This window comes from Buceros rhinoceros, unplaced genomic scaffold (assembly GCF_000710305.1).
Source record: "Buceros rhinoceros silvestris isolate BGI_N320 unplaced genomic scaffold, ASM71030v1 scaffold1414, whole genome shotgun sequence".
NCBI lineage: Eukaryota > Metazoa > Chordata > Aves > Bucerotiformes > Bucerotidae > Buceros > Buceros rhinoceros.
In genome coordinates, this window is record NW_010409914.1 from 104897 (window position 1) to 131795 (window position 26899).

The 26899-nt window shown below is 38.0% G+C and overlaps 1 protein-coding gene across 1 annotated transcript in view; it reads left to right on the forward strand.

The window, feature by feature from the left end:
• Nucleotides 1–2352: 2352 nt before the first annotated feature.
• Nucleotides 2353–26899, forward strand: part of ROBO1 (roundabout, axon guidance receptor, homolog 1 (Drosophila)) — a gene marked incomplete at its 5' end in the record, with an annotated part of 114032 nt that continues 89485 nt past the window's right edge. Inside the window, one exon of the mRNA XM_010135390.1 lies at nucleotides 2353–2510. Coding sequence (XP_010133692.1) covers nucleotides 2353–2510 — 158 coding nt within the window. The remainder of the gene's footprint in view (nucleotides 2511–26899) is intronic.

Genomic DNA, 26899 nt, shown 5'->3' on the forward strand with positions numbered 1-26899 from the left:
GTATGTGAGCAGTATTTTAATGTTCCCATAACCAAAGTAATTTGATTTACCTAATTTTGATGCATCGATATTTAGAGGGATGTAGTAAGGAAGCTTAAGAGTTAGTTGTAGTAAGGAAACTTGATAAAGTTTTGTGGAAAGCAGAAGGGAAGTTAAAAGATTGGTCTTCTGACGTACCTTTTTGAATAACTAAAAATACCATCATTGCTCTTTCTGAGAACATATTATTTCCCCTAGATGCAACCTGGATTAGTTTTATAGCTGAAAACATTCTCAATTTTCCCTAGTCCATTAAGGAAAATGCCCATGTGTTTTGCTTGAATGCTTTCTCAGGATTTTGTACACCAAGCAATAGGTGCATGGGGGTTTTTTGTTGTGGTTTTTTTTTTTTCAAAATAAACTTTCTAGACTAGGTCAGTTTGAGAGACCTAGTTCATTCAAGAGAACATTTATCCAATAGCATCTCATTACTGTAGACTAGAAGACCTCCAGAGGTCCCTTCCAACCTAAATTATTATACCATTTCTTGATTAAGTCCTATCTTTCTTTTGTATTAGTTTGTATTGTTAAAGTGATAGAGACATTTCAGTTCCCGTCTACACTTCTGTTTCAGTCTGAAATGTTCCCTGTTGTATATTATGTTATAATGAGCCAAGCGGGTCATATGGGCCTGTGGCTGTAGCTGCTGAGTGGTAGGGTGTCAGAATCTAAGGCAGATGTACTTGAGATAGTCCTACTGGGTTATTGACAGGGCTATTTGCTAATAGTCTTCCAAAACAAAGAACTGCAGGTCCTTTTTGCTCCCTCTCTTCATTTTAGATTATATAGCGTTGCAGAAGTAGGTGCAAGAAGGGTATATACCTCTGTCCCAAAACAGATGACCCATTTAACCTCAGAGAACTTTAAAAGGTCTTAACAGTATGAAAGACCTTACAGAGAGGAATGGTTTGGTGGCAGTGCTGTACCTGCCAATCTGTAAGCACACCCACATTCCTTAGCATCTAACAATAAATCACACCTCGCTTTGAAGCAGCATTAACAACTAAACCACTATTCAGTAATGAATGTCTATGTACCTCTGGTCCACGGCTTGGGGCATATATTTTTTGCTGCAGGTTCTTGGCACTGTTTGCTCCTGACACAAAATTGCTGCAGGTAGCAAGTGACAGCTAGCTTTGTCAAAATCCAGAGTCCTTTGGTTGTAATGTATTTTTCCATTACCATATCCTGTGTGCAGTGTGGATGAAGTAACAGCAGTGGAGAGGACTAAAATGTTGTATTTGTTGTCATTTGAGTTATTTATTTTTAGGTTAAACCTAATGCCACTTCTTGGCAAGACTTAGGAATGTCGTTATTCTGTTGAACTGTCCCTGCATAGTGGTCTGATGAGCACAGTGTGATGTCTTCCCTCTTTCCAAAAGAAAAATAATCACACAACTATTGATAAAATTCATAGTGGGTGATTGGAGGGAACTAGAGTTTCCTAGGCCTGAGCTTGGCCAACTGATGAGAAAGAAAAAATTCTGGTAATGAAACCACAATAAAAATGTTTCTTTCTATGAAAAGGTGGTAAAATTGACTTCCTCCAAATGAAAGATGTGATTCTGGCTCAGGCTAAGGGATAACTCCCAGAGATCAGGAAAGGGGTTTTTGTTTCTTGGGTTTTGGGTTGTTTTGGTTTTTTTTTTTTTTGCTTTTGCTTGAAAATGACACAAACCAAATTGCAAAGATGAGTTTGGCTAAGGCTTTGCAGTTGTTTGGTGTCTTGTAATGTCATCAAAGAACTGTGAACTTTAGTTTATTAATTTTTGCCATAAATTCAGGGCTAGGTGCAATTCATATGGCCGGTGGCCAATCTTTAACCATAAACCTCTGAGTTACTGGCAGACTGACTGTGTGTCTCAGAAAAGGAGGGGCAGAAAGCAATCCCTGCTGTGGTTCTCCCTAGACAATGTTCTACTTGAGCAGAAAACATAGTTCCACCTTTGGCTGTGATAGGAAACCTGTGCTCACACGCTAGGCAGACACTATGCCAAGTACTACCAGTGAGGCGGCTCTTCTGTGTGGACAGTCCTATGTCTGTGTCAGCCTTTCACCTCTATCAGAGTTAGTCATTTGTCTTGTATGTTGGAAGTTAAGTATGAGTTGTACATAGGTTTTCTGTGTTACTCTGTGGAAGTGACAGAGACTGTCCATTAGATGCTAAATGAAATACGTTTACTGAATTGTTCATCAATATAAAGTACAATGATGACAAGGACCATTAAAGACAAAAAAAACCCAAAACACTTTGCTGTATTATTGGTGAATTGTTGGGTAATTTTTTTTGCTTCATTTTCTTTATTTTTTCAGTTCTACGGGATGACTTCAGACAAAATCCATCAGATGTAATGGTGGCTGTAGGTGAACCTGCAGTGATGGAGTGTCAGCCCCCAAGAGGTCACCCTGAACCCACTATATCATGGAAAAAAGATGGGACTCCTCTAGATGACAAAGATGAGAGAATTACAGTAAGTATAAAAAAGTTCTTCAAACAACACAAAAATTAACTAATCTAGAATTACTGATCTCTTGAGCATGTGGGCATCCAGAGTCTGCCCTTCTCTTCCTCAGAGGAGTTAGAATCTTGTGGAAGTGAAATTTGATATATTTGTCAGTCTCCTATAATTTTCTTGCCTTTTATCCACCTACAAATTTCTGCAACCTATAATATCTGCCTTCTTTGGTTGGAAGAAGGAACTACTAGTAGTCTAGGTGAGACCTTCCTTTGTAATTCTGTTGATAAGAATCCGTAAAGAAAAGCTGTGTGTTGTATTAGAAAGGATAAGAAAACTTTTGGGCTACAGATACATTTCTTTAGAGAGATGATGGCTTATCCTTCCCTCTCAAATGAAGCTATTTTCTTGTTAGAGGTGTCGTCATACTCATTTGTATCTGTAGCTTCCTGAATACCATGCATGATTCTTCAAAAGTGTGGATAAAGCGTCTTTTCAAATCAGAAAACTATCCCCTTAATGTTTGACATGTGAAACAATACACTACTGAGCCTAAATGGCTTGAAGAAACAGCAATGAAAAATGGAATTCAGACATTGTTTATATGCTGCCAGCAGGATGATACAGAACATCTTTCCATATGGTGAGAAACCGTATCATCTGAAAGCACATACCATATCGGATCCTCTTGGTACTGGGACGATTACTAGCATACACGTACGCTTTATAAACCTCAATCATATGCTGAAATGAGGAAAATTTTTAATAGAAGAACACTTAAACTCCAGCAACATAACTAAAAAATTGATCATTTTTGTTAGAGATTTAAATTGCCTGTTGTTCCATTTGTTTTTTTTACAAACAAGACAAAGCTCAGACATTCTGTAGTTGTGATGCATGTATACATTTAAATTTTTAAGTACCCTACGGAACCTGTACCAATTGCTGGCTGTTAACTCAGTTCCTCCAATCATACTTGCTAAGAACTTGCAATTTCCTTTTCAAATTTTCTTCCCACTGTGACAAGTCAATTGACCTGAGATAAAGAGAAGAGTCCAGTGCCACCTTTCCACCTTTTTTTTTTTTCCCCAGGAAATTATTTCTAAACTTGCATTTTCTATTGCTATAGTTTACTCTCCTGAAGGATTTTCAGGTGTTGCCTGTTAAGTACATTTCTTTCATTATACATGAAAACTGCTCTTCTCGCAGCTGACAGAACAAAGACATACCCAGAACAAAAGCAGTTGTCCCTAATTGGCAGTGCCACCTGTATTCGTTACAACCATGCTTGCGATGGAATAAAGCCTTTCAGTTTGGTTTTCTTTTCTGGTGATTGTATCAAATACTCACCTACATCTGGTGTCACCGTGACATCTGGTGGAGTTATCTTGCGTTATCAGTTTCTGCTTCCAGAAACAAACAAATGAAAATGAGTTTTGGTGTAGGTGTAGATATACACTTGTTTCATGTGCCCAGATGAGTGTTTGTTTTCAGAGGTATAAATTAACAGTGCTGCGATAGCAAGCTCAAATGCATTCATTTACGTCATACTTGCCTGGCATTGTCTGAAGCAGCACTACCTTGGTTGCTTTCTGAATCAGACAAGAGACTGAAGCTACTGCAGATTTGCATCAACTTACCACGGTAGCAGGTTCTTGCCAAGTGGATAAATATGCGTTCAGCTGTATGTCTTAACGGCTTTGCGGTAACCATCTGTATTATCTTCTAGTAGCTGGGAGGTGAGGGAAGACTGGAACCTGGAATGGGCAACATGCTAAAGGACAGATGGGCAAAAATTATTAATTCTGAAACCTGACTTAGAATTACTCCATTTTTGTTAACATACCTCCTTTAGGTGATTTCCATTTTAGTTAGAACATCAGGAACATAAAGAATTTTTAAACTACAACAGCTGAAATAAGGATGAAGTTGTTGGGTTTTAAGTGATATTTCATTTTTACATTAAATTGTTTTTTTTTTAAAAAGTGGTTTTCATTTAAGTGCCTATATTTAAAATGAACACATATTCATTTGATGGGAAAATCATCATTGACTCAGTGAGATTAAATTTCAGGTAATTTAGTTTACAGGTGTTACCTTCCTTTTTTTAAACTGTGAAATTACCAGATCAGGAAATGTCACTATATGTGTTGCTGTTCAATATATATGTAATATAAGTGGACACTTAATCAATGAAAGTACTTTAGTGGCTCCACTTCTATAGCATTTCCAGTTGTTTTCATCTTAAAGGCTTGTTGATCTTTGACTCGTCGTCATTTTAGAGAATTCTGTGACAAACACTGTTGAAAGCATTTCATATTACTGCTTTCCTTTCTGACAGATGTAAAATAAACTTTAAGAATGTACTTATTGGGGGAATAAGGGTTGATGCTTGACACCTTTTTTTTTTTATTATTCATATCTATAGTTCCTTCAAAAAGACAGTATGCCCATGAAGGAATCTTACTTTTAATACATGGAAGCTTTTTTTCTCATCTGCAGTGACAATGTTGATCTTTAAGTCAGCAGAACTGGGCTTTACAGTCTGGGTATTAAGGGTGCCAGAGAAACAAAGGTAGTAGCTTCATTCTAGACAGAGAGTTTGAAGCAAGAGATGTAGATAAGTAGCAGTTAAATAAGATCCAAGCTAAGGCTCAACTTCCTCTGGAATGCAATAAAAACAAAACATGATTTCGTCCTGGTAGGGTTAAATATCAATAGGTTGATGTAGGTGACATAATAAAAGTCAAAGTAGTCTTTTCGTATTTTTGGTCCATTTATAGGGTGAATAAACATCCTTTGAAAAGAAATAAATCTGTAAGTCTTTCAGGTTATAAACAGCAGTGAATGGAACGAATAAGAAATGGAAGTAAGGGTAAGGGCGCAGTTATCTGTGATGGGGATTATAGAAACCGACATTTTCTTTGAGCACAGTTCTCCCAGTACTGCTCAGTTTTAGCTAAAGTCAGACTCGGTGTAGACTTTTCAGTGTACACACTGGGTACATCTTATGAAGAATCATCATCAAAACGTTTTTTTTCTCTCTGCTCTTGAATATGTTGTCTATAAACATCTTTCTCAGTGCATTGCAGCTAAACACAGTTTTTCTTGTGTATTCTTTACACCACAGTATGAAAGCATATGCTTGATGTGGCTGATCCCTCCATATATTAAAATTGAAGCAGGAATTACAGTCTTGCATGTGAAGCAAATGCTTATCTTTATTTGTTGAACTGAGAAAGAACTATCATGAGGCCAGAGCAGAACTAGTGTGGTTCTGTGTTCACCTAGTTAATTTTTCTGCTGGGATTACTGTGGAATCAAGAATCTCTCCTATAACATGTAGATAGCTGAAAAGGAATGCTTCAGTGCAATCCAGTAAATACCTCTAATTTCTTGCGGCAAACAATGTAAAAATAAAATGTATTTTCCAATTTCTGAAAAGTTCCATCTGTACTAGGAGAGACTGTTTGACTCTCCTCTTGGAGCTGAGACACAGTGGAGAAAGAAGATGCAAGGTCTTGTACCTGAGCGAGAAAGGTGCTCACCGGCATGGGGAAGTTTATTGTTCTGTTTCCTGTTTCAGCCCTTAGTGGTGTTTAGGTGTTTGGAATCACTGTCTTGCCAGGTGAGGTTCAGACCAGCAAATTGCTTGGAGCGAGGATCTAGGCCAGAACTCCAGGCTTCTAGGTGTCCTCAACAGGAACAGCCCTGCTCCCAGCTTCATCAGTCTAGCCATCTTCTTTGCATGGCAGCCGAGTGTCATTAGGACATAGCCACGTGTTTGAGGCACTTACCTTGGCACCAAAAGCTATGAGTTTGCATTCCCATGGGCTGAGGAGCAAGTGCAGTCAGTCTAGTTTCTGCTGACTGCTGTGATCCCTAGGCTTCTTCTTTCCAAGTGTGTTTTGTCTAGATGCGGTTGGCAGGAGTATTGGTGGCTGCCGTTGGCAAGAATACCATTAGCAATGTCTTACTTCAGCACTCACAGCAACTGCAGTGAATACTGGTTGCTTGTAAGTCTGTGAATACCTGCAGTGTGCCTCCATTCACTTCTCAGCCATCTTCCTCAAACCTCCCACTACTTTTCAGATGGTGTTCCCACTGCCTTCCTGCCACACAGCAATTGCAATGAAATTTTCACCTCGTTCTCCATCCATTTCCTTCATCTCACAACCTGCCCTTGCTTCCACCCAGCCTTTTTCTCCCACCTGTCTAGCCTCACTTTATCTAATCTCCGATTAGTGCTAACTGCTTGTGTGGAGGCAACAATTTGGAAATTCAGATAAGCAAAACTTCCTGCTGTAGGCTGTAATGTAAAGGCACTCTTCCTTTGGCTTTGCTGTTAATGTAAATGGCTGGTGTGCTGCAATTTGTAATGAATGCAGTGTTGTCTGCCTGTGTTGGGTTTGCTCAGAGCCTCCCTTAAGGAACTGTGTTACTGTTCCATCTTCTTTGTGAATCCCAGATGCAATTGCCTGTATATAAGATGCTGACATCAGTAATCTAACCAGGATGATAGGGCCTTTGAGCATATCTTTAGGCAAAAACTGGGAGTAATTATAGACTCTCAGGAGCGCAAAGCATTCAAAGAGGGTTTTGTGGATCTCCCACCTTGACAGGGCAACCACCTCCGTGTGTTTTTGGACCTCTCTCTAAATTTGTCTCATATTTTAGGGGCAATGCCTGCATAATTAACTAAGCCTCAGTAAAATCAGGATGCAGTCAGAGTCCCTGTAATTATCAGTACTTTCCCAGTCGGAGAACGTATACACATCTTGCATAAGCTCCAGAGCAAGTCTATGTTTGAGCCAGGTTTGGACATCGGGATCTCACAGCTGCCTCTGTTCCTGCTCCGTGACCAGTAGTAGCCCATGCTTCAGAAAGCTTCCTAATTGTTCACGTGAAGTAATGGTATAGGTGGTAGAAGAAAAAAGCTATGCGTATTGAACATGAAATTTTAATAGGTAAAAACTTTTATATATACATGAAAAAGAGTGCTGGTACCTAAAAAAGAAATCGTTTGTAATTGAATACAAAAAGCAAAGCCTTTGTATTGAAACTTTGGTGCAGCACTATGGTTGCAATTTCCCCCTCTCTCATATTAACTCTTATCTATCATTTATCCTGAGTCATCCTCATTTGATTTTTAAATGAAAAAGCTTGAAAAACCATTTATCTTTCCTTGTTCAAGTTTCTTAGCTTTTAAGATCAAAGTTACGGGATGAATAATGCATCCAGGTTTTGATTCCTTTTTTTGTGCAGCTGTCTTGTGACATCAACAATTTTGAGTGTCTTACACTCTTATTTTAGAGAAGTCATAACTTGAATTCTTGATTACTGTTTCATTTCTTGGCCCTTAAATAGTGTATCACAAATATGAAGCATTTATTGTATCTTGAACAATGCTATTTTTACATGAGTGAGTGATGAAGATGTTCTCTACAAAATGTGAAAACAAAGCCCCTGATCTGCTCTGAGGAGAAACCTCCTTAAAGGTACCCTTCACAGGAAGACATTTTATTTATTTGCCCCCAAATTTTTGTGAATGCATTGTCAAAGAGAGCTTGGTTCGTTCTTCTTGGTGGAGACTGTTCACATCTTCATTATGCTTTGGCAAGTTTAAAACTACAGGGATGATCCTAATGTGATCTCCATCATAACAAGAAGGAAAAAAGAGATGGAAGAAATTACTATGCCTATCAGTTAAAAAGGAGAAGAAAAAGGGTTGTTTGAATTGGAGGAAACAATGGAAAAAGCAGAAATTAATTCCTATTTAGGAAAGGGGCTTTTCCTTCCAAAGTTAAATTGCAGGGGGGAAAATTGCAGAGGGGAGGTGTACCAAGAAAAAGGAAACAAAAGCTGATCAAATTTGTTGCTGTGTGCTGTGCACAAGTAACAGTCTTAACCCTTTAAAACAGCGATGCTCCTGACACAAGCCGTATTGTTACAGTGCTGCTCCGAATCAAGATGTTTATCCTTATTTCCTTCTTCCCCATTTCTCTTTTTTTCTTTTTTCCTGGCCTCCTCTCTTTTTTCATTAATTTATTAATCATTGATCTCTTAACATCTTCATCTCCCGAAATTACATATTTTAGATATACAGCAAAAGAATGCATATTCCTGTAGAAGATGTGATGCTAATGGTTACATAGTCTGTTCTGTAGAGAGCTGCACGAAAGATCATGGCCTGGGTACACAGCACACAAAGGGGAAAGGGGGAGCAAGTACCTACAGTTCAGGGTTTTATTTCATTTTAATTGTTTTTCTTTTGGGGGGCAGATAAAGGGCAAGCAGCAATTTCCTATATGCCCCAGGAGGGTTAGAAAGGGAAGTGTGTTTTTTCTTCCTCTTCCCAATGTGTATTTGTTGCCCCTCAGCAATTTCCTTTCTTCCCAGTCCCTTTTCTTCATCCCGTCTCTTTTTTCTGTCTCCCTGAGAGGGTTGGCTTCCCATTGTACTTCTGTTTTTCCTTCATCTGCTGATCCCTACAACCGTGGCTTCCTCAAGGATCAGGAGTAATTTTTGTTCATAATTTATATTTCTGCTGCTATTAATATGGCTTCCCCTAGCAGCACAACTGGAGCTGCTGTGAGTTAACTTGGCACCCCAAGGGGGAAAAAATGTAAAAGATAGTGAAAAATAGTTCAGAACCACACAGCTGTTACAGCGGATAGTGAGAATGGCTCTAAATCCTGCTGTTGCTTGCCCTTAGTTTTTCCAAAATGTGACATCGTTTTTCTGCATTCACACTTAAAGCTCTGTTACAGCGTCCCTGTTGGTCCTGCTGGAGTCTCTCTGCTTTCCAGATTCCGCAAATTATTCAAAATGTGTCCTCTGGATTATCTCTGTTGCTTTCTATTCTGACCGTGACATGTGCTTCTGTTGTCTCCTGCATTATCATCAGGGCGCGTTGCCCATCTTCCTCATCAGTGCCTGCCTTTTCCCCTGCCATGTCTAATCCACTCGAGTTTCCACATCTACACAGCCCCTCTTTCTGTATAGGGACAAAGAATTCTAAGAGTATCTTCTGCTATGTTGCTTCCCATATTGTTGTTTTGGTTTGGGTTTTTTTTATCACAGGCATATCTGAGCTCTTTTCAGCAGTACTTTAATCTTTAATTAACATTTGTTGCATTATTTTCTACATTGTGGGTTTTTTGGCTGAGCCGTAAAAAACATTACCTTCTTCTACAGAGGACCCTGCTCATCTTGGAAAGATGTAAAAAATCTGGCTAACAGAAAGAAGAGAAAATATCGAACATACTTTTTATTTTTTTATTCATTTTTCTCTTTCTTCCATCCTGTTTCGAGTCTTACCATACTCGGCATCATTTTTCAGGCTCAGCTCTTTGAGACAAAACTTTTCACCTCTAACACATCCACAAGTAGATTCCAACCCTGACCGCAGCTGTTAATAGTGACATCTTGTATTTCTACAAGCACTGAAGTAAACATGGTTGGATAATTCTGATTTATTACAAGATTCTCTCCTTGCAGCTTTTTGCAGGTTTGCCATTTTAAAGAGCATAGCTATGCAGACTTTGTCAGGCAGATGTGAGCTCATTCAGTTCGCTCTTTGAATCAACCAGAAGCCATATGGCAGCGGTTAATGTGGCGCCGAGCCTGAGCTAATAAGCCCTGCTGAGAGACAGGCTAGATCTCTCTGGCATGGTTTTGTACTAAGGTGACCACACAGCTTCTGTTGCTCTGAGGGTAAGGGCAAAATGAGCTTGTGTTGGCTTGAAGTCTCCACACACCAAGCCAAAGCAAATGGCCTGAAAACGCCTGTGTGGACATTCCCTTCCTTCTCTACAGCTCTTACAGTCAACTGTCCCAAACAATTCTTTGAGGGACAGGACGCTTTCTCCATTAGTGTGATGTTTACTGCAAGAAAATGGTGAGAAAAAACCCTATTAATCTAAAGTGTTTGAGACATGCCAGTGCCTGACATTGTTCTAACTGGTTTAAATGGTTCATTGTCAGCCCCGAATCATCTATGCAAGGTTGCTGGATAAAATGTAGGACAAGGAAAACCGTGCAGTGGTTCACGCTTGATGTGATGTGTCTTTTCAGTAGACAGTTGGTCTGTGGAATTAGTGAAAAGGGAAGGAACATCATGACGAAGAGCAAAAGGGTTGCCCAGTGTCAAACATCTGTGGACTGGGGAGAACACCAAGTTCTATAGGCTTGTCCTGATTATCATAGATACTAGGTTTTCCATTTAGGGCCAGACTGACTACCTGTGTTCCCACAGGTATGCCTGGTAATAGGCAGGCATACTGTGTGAATTTACGAGATTTATAGACTGCGTTCACACTAACTGAAATCAGTGGAATTAAAAAGCATCATAATTCAGTGTTAGATTAAAAGGCTTGTTATGGTCATTTAACTGTTGGCGTTTTAAACCAAGTTGTTACTGATTGTATTGATCCAATAGCTAAGAATATCTGTTCCTTCCGTTTCGTCTCACAACTTTGAAAAAATGTTCCATTGCACCAGTGATGCACATTGCTTCAGCTATTTTGTCTTCTCACCACTTACAATGTTAGACATTAGACATGGATAACTATGGTGTCTCACTATTGTTTCAGCCAGCAGTAGTGAAAAGTACTCCTTTAATGTGAACTAAGTATGTATTTTTCTATGCCTAACTTTATTTTACACTGATTTCTACTTTTATATATGCAAGTGAATAAGAATGAAGTTCTTCTGCAGATACTCTGTGGACTTAAAGGAATTTGAAACTCCTCATTGAGTCAAAATTCTCCACGGATTTCTTTTGTCCCTAGTCATGAACTGATGACCTAGATAGTAAAGGAAAAATAAATGCCTGCAGCAAATAGAGTATGTGTTAGATATCAAATTTTGAGACTTCCACGGGCCTAGACATTAGACTATCAGGATTTTCCTGTTAAAGTGGCTTATTGAGAGTTTTGAACCTCTGGGACCATCTGAAATTATAGAAATGGAGGCTGGGAAGCTTCTCCTTCAAAAATAATAAAAAAACAGGTGGTTGTTATCTCAGACTAGGTTACTTGAGCTATCCAGAGCATGTAGGACTTTATGATTTGAATGGTTAGGAGCAAAGGTGATTTATTATGCTGAGAAAGTAAATTCTTTGTTTTGTTTGGCTGCCAGTCTAGTTGTTGGGGTTTTTTTAGGATGGGTAAGGGAGATGAAGAAAGGATGTGGGAGGGAAATTATTTCTTCATTCATTTTATTCTCTTAATGAAAAAGAAACATTTTTGTTTGGTTAGGTTTTTTAAGCATTCAAGAAAGGAGCCTTTGCTGGTATCACACACAGTAAAGATGAAGATTTAGAATGTTAATTCATCATCTGTATGGAAATCCTACATGTAGAGCGTGGACATCCTGCTCTAAGTTAAAAATCTCTTTCTTCAGACACCGTTCTCCCCAGCCCCTTAGGGACTGTTGTGCTGTGCGTCTTCTCCAATTCCTCATCATGAGCACAGAACATTAGGACTCACACTTGGAAGTGTGCACGCTGTATACAGGCAGAAAACATATTCAGGGTGGAGTTCAGTCAGGATCCCTACTGATCAAATGTGTAAAAAAGCAGTAGAAATTTTCTGCATACCAAGGTTCTTTCATGCAGACTCTCGGACCCGTGAGGTTTTTTTACTTTATTTTTTACTGTATTTACATTTACTTAATATTTGTATACAGAGGTATTTCCATTAGTAAAGCAGGAAAGACCTTTTAACACACAAATATCTCACAGAAATCAATGTATTATTTGTGGCAAGTCTGTATCAGTGAAATGAAGCAACCCAGCTCTTCACTGTGTTCACTCTTTTCCAAACACTGAAACCCTCTCCATTTGGGGGCAAGGAGAAAAAAACCCAAGAAGTGTATTTTTTTTTTTAAAGTCTCTAGTGGACCTTATAAATTTGATTGCTCTTGGCATTTTTTATATTTCTAGTTGCTTGCACACCACAGCAGCCACATGTTGTCACTTAAAATCTAAATATCAGATAACTGCTAACTGAGACTTTATTGTGTATCATGCTTTTTTTAGGTATTAGTTTTGTAAAGTAAAAATGACACTAACTCTAAAAGCATGTTTAATAAAACCTCAACAATCTGTGTGCTGAGTTTGCACATACTATGTTCTCATAATCAAAAGAAAAATGTAGAATAAAAATAGTAGAGAAGAATGGTGCCCATTTTTGGAGCCTTGAACAGATGTAAGTGATTAGAGCTTCTTGTTTAGTTTGCTTTGATTTTTTGGTCTACTTTTTGAAAGTTCTGTCAACTTCAGTTTTGCTTATTTCACTTTGTTTGGATAGTTTTGCCTTACTGAGTTTCCTGTGATGCTTCTGGTTATATGAAAAGCTTAGTCCAAATCACAGCACTTCAAAAATAATAATTTTTCAGTTCTTAGGTTTCCTCAACCCAACAGAGTACTTCTCTCTCTAGGTAATAATATACTCACAATTACTTACTGCCAAGTTCAGATATTCACCACGTGCAGTAGTGTGAGACTAACATACACATTGCAGGGTGTTATTCCAGACTCCTGTGTAATAGTATGCAGGACCAAGTCTGCCTTCTTATGTTTGCTTTCCTTAAAAAGGAAAGAAAAAAAAAATGTACTTTCTTTCTTTATCTAGCTGTAGGACAATTCTTGCTAATACTCATGCTGCATTGAGCAATTAATTGATTTTCTTTTCCCCTCCTGAAAAATCGTTATCTACCAAGAATCTATTTAGCACATGGTCGCATAAAGATTGTTCTTTTATTTAACGTGGAAGTGTGGGTGGTTAGTTATACTTGGGTCTAATTATACTCGTTTTCTTCTAACTCAACAGCCTTGCTTTTTTTTTCTCTCTTTGCTGCTGTTGTCAGTTGTCTACTTACCTCTGCTAGGACTCCTGGTTCTGGCTACATGGGGGAGAATAAATTGCACAGAGAACAGAGAAAGAAAGAATTTCTTTTTTTTATTGTTTAAGAAAGAATAAACCCTACAAACCTTCCAAGGAAGATAATGCTGTTAAAAAAGTAAAACTCAAGAAAGCAAAATGCTTTCCTGTTGTGTACTTGAAATATTTCTAATGCTGCATGGAATGTGTTTGACACTTGCTGCCACAGAGATGTATGCTTAAGTAACTACGTTCCTTCACAAAATGTGAAGTTTGGTTCCATGAACAGAATTATTATGACTCAAGATCTCTTAATTATAAGTTTGTGTATTTTCTGTCATCGTTTTTCCAAGTGGCTGTGCCATTCAGAATGACGAGTTTTTGAAAGCCAAAGATGCTGACCTGATGGCTTGGGCTTCCCTTCACCATGGCCCACATTTCAGCCTCTGAAGATCCTGCCCTTCCCATTCACCTAAGATCATCTGTCTCTGAGGACAATGGTGCTTGTCCTAATTAGAACTCTGGTGTTGAGTTGGAGTGTCTCTCTTGGACTAAGACCTGACGCAAATCAAGTAGCAAAAAAATTGCTTGTTTAGGGTAAAGTGTTACCATAGAAGCTGCAGGTATCTGACTGAAGCTATTTTATGGTTCATGGTAGGTATTCCAGGAATTAGTGGTTCTGCTCTCTGGCAGACCTGTACACTGAATGGAATTGAAGATGAACCTTTTTTTGCCGTAAGACTACACAATCATTGCAACACAATTTTTTAAAGTGAGCTGCACAACATTTTCTTACTGAGAAAATTATTGTACAGTAAAGAAAAGATTGCTTTGAGTTAGAAAGTCTGCAAGCTAAGCAAAGCAGATTGCTGGGCTGCTGCAATCTTCCTGTGTGATTTGGGGCAAGCCTTGAAGCTGTTTGGTACTTTTTATTCAGCATTTTATGAGTTGCGGGACTGAATTCCTTCATACATGTAAAGCCACCTGACACCCTTGCAGCAAAGCTGTCTTGTGCCACTTTCTCAAAGTGCAAAGTGTTATTATGTCCTAAACTATGAATAGGCTCTTTTTTTGATCAATACAGTAAAGTAATATTCTCACTTACATACTCAGGCCATGCTCCACTCCCGGTGTTTGTGTAGTACTTGCCAGATCTAGCCCAGCTACAACTATTTTGAGATCGATTTTGTAGAAAACATCTCTTTACCATGCACGTTATATGCTGGAGTATCAAAGTGGTTTTGAAACTGTTGTTCCTTGTATTCAAGGATCTTAAATGTTTATTAATAAACTAGGAATGTCTTTATAGTAGGTGCTTTGCATGATTATAACTTCTGGGATATTTGCATTCACAGTGACTGTGGTCAGGATGTTTCATGAAGATGTACTTTGCACACATCGGGAACTCTCCATGTGAAATTCTGGCATTGCTGAAATCAGTGTTAGGGTTACCATTGTCTTCACTGACACTAATATGTCACCCTTTCCAAGAAAGTATATGGTATAATTTATAACAAGGGAGAAGCCCTTTTTTGAAGTGCTAAATGAATTGACATTCTTCATCTTTTTGATGCTGTAATTGATTCTGCTTCACATTTTGTTACTGGCTTTTGTCATTAAGTTACTTTCCTTTTGCCAGATGGAGTTTTATAAACATAGTCCATCTTCATTCTCATTTTTGTCCTAATGAGAGTTTCAGCTAAGAAAATTTCCATGTTACTTTCCAGTATCTTTTGTGTTTGTTGTTCTTAAATATTAGGAATTACCCAACTGTAGGTGACAGCTGTTAATCTGCTTTTATCATCCAAAATCAAAGGCTTTGGTGGTATAAGGAGATATATTGTATCTGTTACTCCTGAAGCTAAAAAATCTAGGTAGTTTTAATGGGCTATTTAGTTATTCAGTTAATTTTAGCAATCTGGATGTTTTAAGTAGGACATGGAGAAAGAACTTACAAAATTTGCGTAATTAAGAGTAGCTGGAGCAACCAGAGTAAAGAAACCAGTGAGCCTGATTTGCTGATTATTTCTGATTCAAAAATAGAAGGTAATCTTTGAAAATGTTCACTTTTAGGATTTCAACTGGTGGCAAGCTCTGTTCTCGCGGTTCAACCATCTTAACAAAAGCCATTTCTGCTACTGCTATGGCTGTAAAGTTCAAGAAAAAGGCAGTTCTTCTTTGTAACATATACATTTCTTAGATTGCAGTGTCAGTTTTACTGTGCTGCCCTGTCAATGAGTCTCAAATTCACCTTGAAGGATCACCCCCAGGGATGCTAGATGAACCTTTGACTCTTCTGTTCTGACTGTCACCAAGGTTAACACATCATTACAGCTTGTGATGTTCAGGATACCTGTTCATTTGGAGCCTTTATCAACCAACAGTCTTCCAGACAACTTAAACAGACGTCTCAGTCTCTCTCTCATTGCTTTTTCTTATGTTTTGAGAATTTTTGAGAATGAATTATATTTCTTCCTAATTTTGTGTTAAAGTAGATGTGAAATTTTAAAACTCACAGCTTTACGTCTCTTTTTCTAAATTAACAAAATGACAACTATATGGGTATAAACAAAAATAAAAAGATGAGGGAGTATTTTCTTTCTAATTTGAAAATGGGCACATGCATACCTGAACTGTTGCTTACTGCTACACAATGCCAAAAAGCGTGTGGTAACAGACAAAAGGACATCATTGAGCATTGACTTCGTGGGATAAGCTCTAGCTACTGACAGGATAAGGACACTTTGATTATTTGGGATTGTCTTTACCAAGGCAGCATGTTGGATAATTAGCTGATTATAATTAAAATGGAGTTTGGTTTGCTAACCCAGAAAATTATATTTGCAAATACCATTCTTGTCTGTGGGACTGATATCTAGCCAAGGACACTCCTTTATATGGGAAGTCTGTTGACACAGATTTTCTAAATATGCATTAAATTATTTTTAATGCGTTGTACCCTATAAACGTGTTCTTAGCAAGTTTCATTTTTTTTTTTCTAAGATTGTCCTCTGATAAAACATACATAATTTGATTGGCCAGATTTGCTTCTGGATACTGTTAATGGTCATCAGGTTTGTGTTCATGAAATAATAAAAGGAATAGATACCAAAATTTCTTTTATTCTCTCTCCTACATTGTTTCAAATTGCTCCCACGTATTCTCACTGGAGAATTGACACTAGATACTGCTGAAAATTTTTATAAGGTAAAGATGACCTATTTATTCAGGTGCAGTGGAGAATGCCAATGTAATTTTTCTTTCTGCTAATGGTGGAGATTACTTTTAATCCCAAGCAGCACAGTCTACTACATTTTGCTTTTGTATTCTTTCCTCCTTACTTTCTACAAAGCACAGTCTTTAAAATAGACATACAGGCATTACACCTAGTAGGTACCTATTTGCAGCATCCCGGCTATATGTGAAGTCATTCTGTGTCCACTTCCACTTTGTGTTCAGTTGAAAGGGTTGAAATTTTAATGGGACAGTGTTGTATCCTTTTCTGTCCTCTCTATGAACACTTTGACACAATATTTTGGGTAACAAGCCTTAAATTACTTACTCCTTTCAGTTAAATATATGTTATTTTCCTTCTCTTAGACTTGTCTGGAAACTTACAGTCAGTGCAAGAGCTATACTAACTCCAGTTAGAAGTGATCCAGTGGTTTTTTCCTTTGGAAGCGTTTGAACAGTAGTTGACAATGCCACAAAAGAACTTTCTGAAAATGAAATGTATTGTTTATTTAACCTCATGATCATACAGAAAAAGAAATACTTCAAACCACTGCAGAGTCAAGGTGCTTAGCTAACTCATTTAGCATCTAAAATTTCTTTCTGATAGAATCCCATATGTATACCTTGTTCTAGATCCCCACTTAATGAGCTTGTGGTCTTCCACTCCTCAAGGAAGAGTGCATCTCATTAAATCCCTCTTCCTGCTTTGGTTTTTGCCTCCTCTTATGTCTCAGGATCAGAGTTGCTGCTTTGGGCTACAGGTGCGTCAGGCTCAGCAGAGGGCCGATCCTCCACTTCCAGGTGAATTTCTCCTAAACATTCGTTGAAACGTTACCATTAGGATCATAAGCACATACCTTTGTGGTATATTTCCAAGCAATCCTGCTATGAAATCAGCTTGCTGTGTGAGCAGAATGAGCCTAGATCAAAACCTAACACATTAGTAAAGGCAACTCTAAATACACCAAATATGGTATTTTAATATTCTATGCATAGAATGGCCTGCATGTCAAATAATTCTTTGTATGGATGTTCAAAAGCATCAGTAATAACATCTCTAATGCAGCATTTATGCTTTAGTTCTGACAGATCTTGAACAAAAGTTTGAATCTCATAGGATTTTCCAGAATTTCTGTATTCAGAAATTTAATAATATCTAAGCATTTTTCTGAAATATAGTAGAAATAGTAATATTATATTTTACCAAACATTTCTTGCCAAACTTTAGGTTTGGGGAAAAGAGCATTTCATTGCAATGAGATCACTGAAAGTGGATCTTATCACAGAACAAAACTTTTTAAGGTATTATGGTACTTCAGCCAAACGTGTAGTAACACATGGAACCATTTGAAAGGTGAAGAGAATAATCAGAACATTTTTTTTCCCTCTATATCAAACATTCTCTAAAATTATTATTTTTCTGGTCATAACTGACTTCTGTTTCCAGTAGAATTTGGCTTTCTTTTTCCTTCAAAGAAGTCAACAATATGGCTGTCATAGAAAAAAATCTTGTATGAAGTACATGAAGTATAATCTCTAATAGGAGAATGCAAAGTACAATGCGTAGTTGATGAACTCTTAGTTCAGCTATTTTGGTTTTATGCTTATCACACTTGAGGGATTTTAGAACTTTTTCCTTTAATTTTGAAATTAAAGGAAACCACATTACTAGTCTTTGATTAAAAATGAATTTTCAAGGGTAGCAAATATAATTTCTTGGCCTTTTCTGGACATAAATGAAACTAGTGGATCTATGTTGGAGCAAACGTACTCTAAGATAAACAAGGGTGAACTTTGCTGTTACCAAAAATTTCTGTAAAGTTATACCTTGGTGCAGACGTCAGAGTGCTGATGTGACCTGCTGAAATTTGTTTACATATTGCAGTAGTGGTTGATCCTGGTTTGTTTGTGTTGGAAAAGGAGGCAGGAAAACTAAGGGACCTTATTGATAAGGTCTTTTGTTTGTGTAGATGCTATCAGGCCATCCTTAAAATACTGTCTTCCTTCACTCTTCACTTGCACGAACTTTTTCCAGCATTCTTTAGTGTGTGTTTTTTGCATCATTTTCCTTACCTTTCCTTGAAGTTCGTCAGTACGGGGAGGAGTCATCAAAGGAAAAATTTGCAATAACATGAACGACACAGAGAAATGCCAGCCATAAATATTATTCCTAGAAATACTTTTATGTACTTGGGGGCACTGACGGGAGTTGCGGAGTGTCTGGAGTGGTGATGTCCGACCTTGGTGGGGCTGCAGCTGAGGGCAGCTCTTACTCATCCCATTTGTAAATGGTCCCCGATTGGTCACAGGGCACACAGTATACTGCGTACTGTGGGCTACAGGGAGCACCTTTTGGTGACCTGCATGCAGGACCAGCTTTTAAAAGTGGAATTGCAAATTCAGCTACCTGTATATGTCAACACGTCCATCTGGTAGTCAGAACTGTTAACTACCCCTTACCTTACCCAGTGGCCAAGTACTCCTAACTTTTGTCATCTGCTTTTGAAAAATAAAGCCAGAATGTTAAGATGAGTCTTTTAGATGCAAAAGTATATATTCTTTTCTGTTTGTCATACTAAGTAGCTGGCAAAGAAACAGTGATGTCTTTAAAAGTTAAGTGTTTACTTCAGACTGGACATTTGGGTTTGTGTCTGGTTTGGAAGCATACTGTGGCTGTTTCTGTGTTTTTAGGCAGGAAAGTTTATTATAGGAATATAATTGCAGTTTTTAACTTTGTGCCGCTGTCATAAAAAAGGTCATTTGTACCAAAGGAATCAGGTCAGGTAATGCTTTTAGTTTTCTGTAATGATTACTTCCTATTCATTATGTGTTTTTACACTTCTCACACAAATTATGTCAAAGCTTATTATATTTGTTAGGATAGTACTAGTTTTAAAAAAGGCATGCAGGCAACCACCAGAAAAACTGGAGAAATGAAAGTGCTGAGTAATTCCAATTTCTCTGCCATGTTTACAAACAGGAGACACTGATTTCTGTACAGAACTTGGCCGGCTAGATTATAGTTTTGCTTTGTAAATACAAATGGAAAAAGTCAAGCAGCTGATATTTCCAGTGTCCAGAATAGTTTCTCCCCACTTCCAGCCAGTTTTTTTTTCCCTCCACCTTTTTCTTGGTGCAGTTTACAATACGCTTTTAACAACAACAAAAATTGTGCTAGGAGTTTAAATCCACTGTGGCATCTGAGAGGAATAGCAAGAAACTGCTGCCAAGGAAGCAATTATCCCAGCAGGGCTCCAGAGCTCCCATGAATAGCTCCAGTGGCCCCCAACCACGAGCAGATGAGGCAAGGGGAGAGGCACCATTCTATGGGCTTCAGTCTCTTAATTCTCCTTGGCTATTCACACTGTAACCACTTCCATTTACACACTGAGCAATAAGAGGTTTGCTGCTCCAAAGACAAGGGCTGAGTGGGAAGTGCAGAACTGGTTTCTGCTGACACTGGAGCCGTAATTCTCAGTGGCGAGCCTAGCAGTAGCCCACAAAGAAAAATTCTCAGAAGGTACCATAGTTAAAGGATGGAGATGGGAAACGTGAGCATCAGGGAACGATGGTGCCGGTACTTACAGAGAATGGGAACAGTGTATGCTTTGTTCTACTTGATTGCAACCTGCACTGACTTATTTTAAGAGTAACAGAAGCTCAAAGTAGCTCCTGGCTTCAGTGTCCGTTGTGAAGGATCAGCTTGTATTGTACAGTCCCCTGTGGCAACAAAAGACTGAACATTTGTGAATGGACAGGTCATTCACTGCCTGTTGAGTCTGTCTAGAGGATCGAAAGTGGAGCACAAAAATAAAAACAATGATGCTGGACTGCTCTGTGGGCTGGGGTAGTTGGGGAATTTGATCTTTACCTGCCTGTGCACACATTCTGCTCCTTATTCTTTATACGTTAAAATTTTAGCATCTTCCAAGCAGGGTCCTTATCTGGAGCTATAATGTCTAGCCCAGTAGCTTTTCACTGTTCCTTCAATAAAAATGAAAGTTACAGTCAGATTTGCTTGTGGTTGCCTGTGACTGCTGGTTTTTACCTCAGTCCTGTAGCACAAAGCTTGTGTGCAGACAAAAAAAAAATAGAAGGTAATCTGTGATTTATGATTTGCATGTGTTGCCGTCACAAGAGCTGCAACAATCACTGGTGTAAGAGCGAAATGTGACAGATTAATATATGAATTTAGTGTCTAAATGTTCTTGAAAAATGAACAATGTGGTGCATATGTTCCTTTTTTTGACAGTGTTACATAAATGTGAAAAGTTTAATATATTCATAACTTTATATGTCCAGCATAGTCCTAGTTTAAAAGTTAGAGTTCTACTAATCTTAGGCTCAGTCAAAGATAAATCAAGAAAAGCTTAACCCGGATTTATATGCTCTTTTTGAAGAGTGGTCTCATTTCCAGGACACATCATTTTTGTCAAAAGTCAAAGAATCGGTAGTTTTTTAGTTATGTGAGAAAACATTTTATATTTTTTTCAAGGTTACATTTTGCAAAATATTTGTGTATTTGTAATGTTTAATTGGTAGGGCCAGCACTTCTTTGGAAGTATATTTGTTTGTAAAGTTTTGAAAGAAAATGTTTTGAATCTGTCTAAAAATTTAAAACTATTTAAACTACTGTCTTGGAAATGTGTGGAAGAATCCACTGCATTTTTGCCACCTGTGACAAATTCTATTCGCTTAGTTTGCTTCTCAGTTTGTATTCTGTGCTATAGTGGGCTCAGGTTTACCCCTGGAGTAAGACAGAAATTCCTTCTTCCCTTGGGAAGCTGCTGTGCCAGCTCCAGGGAGGAAATCTTTAACAGGCAACTGAGTGCAGGAAGTGCAATGGTCGCGGGAAGGATCCCGGAGTCTGTAATTTGCATCCCCTTCAGGGAGGAGCCAGCAGTGGACAGCCAGTCTCAGAGGGGTAGTGTGTCATTGAGGCAAGTGGGAATCTGAGACAAATCTGCTGCTTCTCAGTGATCGCTGAATGAATGAAGCCAAAAGATGAAAATAACAACCCACTTCACAGACCTATACCAAGAGAAAAATCTAGAATTTCTTTTTTCTTTTTTTTTAACTTCTGTTCTCTCTTCTCAGGTTGTGATGATTTTGTTGGTTTTGTTTCACAAATATACTTTTAATTCTGGGAGACTCTTGGGTTTGCATGTTAAAGGCCTTTCAGTTTCTTGTGGGAGCTCCGCATAGAAGACGACCTATGAATGTCTACTTCAAAGCTCTTGATAACTTGAGTCCTGCCAGAACAGTTCTCTTCAGAACACCATATATCAGGACCTTGAAAAATCCTACATTTTGGCACAATGGCTGCGAGAGATCAGTACACTGAGAAAAGTCTTTCATCAGATTACAAGTCTTAGTAAAGTTTTATCTACCCATACTTCTGAGCTTTGAAGTTGAAAGCTGAGACTCTGCTGCTGGACACTTGTGCTCTACACAGCAACTCTTTTCCTAGGGGAAAGCAGGAAATTTCCTACTGACGAAATACACCCTGAAATACCAGGTTGTCTTAAATCCATATTGTTGTCCTCCAACATTAACTCCAGGCTTAGAAAAGCAGGACAACCTCGATCAATACCTACAGTAACAGCTAGGAACTGAAATCCCCTTGAAATCAGCCGCAGAGGCCATACCCCTCTGACATGGCATGGTGGTGGTACTCCTCCCTCCTCCACGCTGCGCCCCCCACACGGTGCGTCTGCAGGGTTTAGGCTGCTCTGCAGCATGCAAAGTCATTGCAGAGTCTTATGTGGGGATGTGAATGGGCCCCTGTGCTCCCTGGAGCGTCAGTCTGAAACTGCCCTTGGCTTCATTCTTGGTGACCTTTCGATGCAGCCCCACAGAGTGGCCTTGCATCTATCTTTTGCAGTGTAGGCACTCTCAGTGGCTCATAGGCTGCTGAACTCCTCTGTAGATTTGGGCTATGTTGTTTATTTTATGGTTACCAGAAATTTTTTATACATTTTAAAATTTGTGTTTTGTTAGGATTATTTTTCCATGTTACATTTGTGATACTTTAGGTAACGTAATTAAAAACTGAGAAATTTTGTGTGGCAAATTAACCCCAGCTGGTCTGGGATTTTATCCTTGGAGGTGTGTAAATAACACAGTGGTGGTGATGCTTAAAAGAAAATTCCTATGTAACAGATACTTCAAATCATCTGACTTGCTTAAGGGGAGAGAAGTGAGGACATACCAGACACTGAGTTCAGTTCAAGTTCACTTTTATTTCTGATTTCAAACAATGGTTGTAGTGAGATCTACGTATGCACCAGTGCATCCAGGGGGGATTCATGCATGAGGTTAAATTTTTATAGACATTTTTGTAGAAATAGCATAGTTGTCATTACAAACACGTCATTCCCATGTTGGGCTCAGTTGGGCTCTCTTTGGGTGTTACAGAAAGATTGGTTAATTCCATGTATTTTTTACTGACACATAGGATGTGCTTATGTGTAGCCTGTTAAGTTTAATGTGTTTTCTCTACTCAGTAAATATAGCATTGTGAAAAACAGTTTCTGAAGCAAATGTTTGCTACTTGTCTTTTTCTGTTCTTTATTTTTTTTTCTTTTCTCTTTTTTTTTTGAGATCTTGGTAAAGCAGATTTAAGGGCATGAAGGTAGTCATAACGTGCTTTTGTTGTAGGAGGATTTTAATTTTAGTTTATAATAAAGATGGAGGTATTACATAGTTAATATTTTGTTCTGTAATTGTGAAAACATTTCAGGAAAGTATTTTACTGGTTCAAATATTATCATATAAACATAGCTGTCTGTTCAGAAGTGAGCTGTGATTAATGTGAGCCAATACGACCTATTTTGAATTAAATCTTCCTTTGTGAATAACAAGAGATCTTGGTAAAGCAGATTTAAGGGCATGAAGGTAGTCATAACGTGCTTTTGTTGTAGGAGGATTTTAATTTTAGTTTATAATAAAGATGGAGGTATTACATAGTTAATATTTTGTTCTGTAATTGTGAAAACATTTCAGGAAAGTATTTTACTGGTTCAAATATTATCATATAAACATAGCTGTCTGTTCAGAAGTGAGCTGTGATTAATGTGAGCCAATACGACCTATTTTGAATTAAATCTTCCTTTGTGAATAACAAAAGCCAAATGTTTGTAGAAAGAAGATTTGGGAATTGTTACAATTCTAAACTTGTGAAAATTGAATATGCTGAGGTATGGAGTTTTCTTTTCTGAAGTTGATTTATGACATTCTGCGTGTGTCTCGGCTATTTCCACGATCTTGTGGAAGTATCTTGGCTGAAGTATCAAACACATATGGTAATGCTGATATTTTGTGATAATGCCAAGGGTTGAATAACCCTCATCTGCTTCTGAAGTCACCAAACAATTCAGGACACAGATAACCCTTAAGCCTTTGTAGATACCCATCTTATTGTAGATATAGCCATTAGTAATGAGGCCTTAAAAGAGGGGAAAGGCAGTCTCATGAGCGGACATGAATCTGATTCTGGCTCTGATGTATCCTGGCTGGATTGGCAGGGGTGCCAGAAGCAGCAGCTTGAATCTATTCTCATTTGTCTACCTTAAATGCTCTTTCTTTTTAAGTTAAGCTGTCTTCCTATGCATTTTGCACCATCCTTTTTAGACGCTACCTTCAGTCCTCTCATCATTGGAAGAATGTTTTGTTGATCTGTATGGTAGAGTGGAACAATTGACTTGCACTTTGTCATGACAGATTTACGGTGCAGGAAGACCACTTGAAAGTATGTTTTAAATTTCTTTCAAATAGATTTTTTTGTGTGTTTGATCTGGAGGAGGTAGCATGTACCTTCCTGTGGTCCCAGAGAATGGAACCGAAAGCAGGACAGACTCCTCTGTCTGAACTTTGAAGTTGAACAAAATCAAATTATAGTCATTGTTGAAGACGTATTCCAAACATGTTTTGATGTCTAATGTCTGATATTTAAGGATGCTTTAATAGGTAGAGAAGAATACATGGGTTTCACAAGGCTTGGAACAAGATGCACATTTAAAAAAAAATTATGGCAGGTATTCATTTATACTCTTTTTTCTCAGCTGTGTTAAAACTGCATAGTTGTCTTCTGTTGCTGACAGTCTATGCTGAGATGATAAGTCATAATACGGATATACTAATCTGTTTTGGGATGACAGACCACACAGAGGGAAATGAACAAATTCTGTGTTTCGTAACTAAGAAATGAAAACATGTATCTACCATTGGTGGCACTATTAATTAGAATTGCCTGTAGTGCCTTGTTCTTTAACTGTTTTACTGTCATTTATAGTTAGATGTTATGTTTTTAAAGCAAAGACTGTGTCTGACAGGTTAATATCACATGCCTGTCACATTTCATTTAAATAAAATGTGATATCATGTATCCTGTGCTGTAGAAGACAGAAATATGTAGAATCTGTGTTCTTGCGTATGCAGAAACTCTGTCTGTACAAAGAGAGGTCAGTGTTTTACTCTGCAGTTTAAATTTCATTGTCTTATTGATTTAAGTTTGCTTTAGAATTATTTTGCAACAGAACAGGTTTCATTTACTAAATAGAATGAAACTAGGAGCTATAACAAATTTTGAAAAATGCCAGTAACTTTTAAATTTAAACTTGCCAAGCATTTCTCTCATGGCTTTATTCTTTCTCATGTTTCATTGCACATTTCTGTGAAAAGTAAATTACTCACCCACACATTTAAAAATATTTCTTAGAACAGACAGATGGGTATGGATTTATACATACAGAAATTTACACATGCACACACAACATGCATAGGTATGTGAAATACGGTCCTAGAATATATATGTGTACAAATATACTGAGTACTTGGTAGTATGTTGTGGAACCCTTGGGTAAGTTTTTATGGATTTGATTTATTGGCTGACCGAGTTGATTCATTATTTGTATATGATTTCTTGCTGCTGGGTGGCCATAATTTACAATTCTGGACCTAGTTAACTCTGTGGATGCTTAGAGTTTTCTGTATGAACATCTGCAACTACTGTTTAAAGCAATAAATGAAGTGGACTTGCTTGAATGAACAACTTACTCATGAGGAGCAAAATATGGTCAGTCAGGCTGGTCGTAGAAAATAGCTTTCAATAAGTCTTAGTAAGTCACCATGCTATCATATATTCTCTTAACAAACGTGCAACAATCCATACGTGTTACAGGCAACTGAAGATCATCTGTAACCGCTGATCACAATCTTCTTCTCTCATCGGTATGCAGTGCTATTCTCTGCTTGCAGCCCTGATAAATTTGCTGGTAGGCACAGAGCAGAACAAAATTCTGAAGAGGTGTGAAAAGTCAAAGAATGCCTTGGCATCATTCCTCTATAAATGAAACATGATACTTGCTTCCGTGTTTTCAAAATTGGACTTAAAGCTTTGGAGTTTGCCAAGCAATCTTCTCCTCATGGTATGCAGTATCTACCAGAGTGGTGTTAATAAAACTCTTTGCTGTATCTTCTTTACTAGGAAGAAAGGACTTTTCTTTGTATTCAATACAGTAACAACTTTTCTGGAGTTTTGGGAAGAAATGTTATACTGCCCGACTCTCCAGCTACTATGTTCTGGGGCAGGAGCACAAATATAAGAAGAGCCAAAGCACTCAAATTAAAATGCCTTTATTATCAAGAGTTTTGATTTGCAGGATTTCAGATGCTGGCCCCAGAGGTGGTCTGGCTCTTTAAATACTGCTCTAAATACTGCGCTTAAACTTACAGTATTGGACTCACTGGATATTAACTTAGTAAGGCAAAGAAATGTAGCAGCAGTTCTTTATGTGTTCCTACAAAGATTCACATGCATGGGTTTAACTGTCCACTTTCTTACTTACAGCCATTGGTCTACGTTCCGTATTTCTGGGTATTTCCTGTTGAGAGAAAAAGCGGCAGACATTGCACACAGAGAACATAAATACATTATAGCTGCAGATTTAATTTGTAATGTCTTGTTAAAAAATAGAAGGGCTTGATTAATCTTACTGAGATGGTGGGTACCTAACTGTTAAAAATCTAGTGGAAAACTTGGGTAGTGACCCAACAGCAGGAATACTTTCTTCTAGCCATCTGTGAATGCTCTAGTTACAGACATATGTAATTCCACATACACTTGTGGTACATTTTATTGTAACTGTGTAATTCATCACAATTTAATGTGGCATAGCCATCATTGTAGCTAAAGTTCTAAACCCTTCTTCTGTTTTAAGGAAAAAATAAAAGAACAAATGAAAGCCCCTAGGAAAAATAATCCAAATGCATTCAGAATTCCAT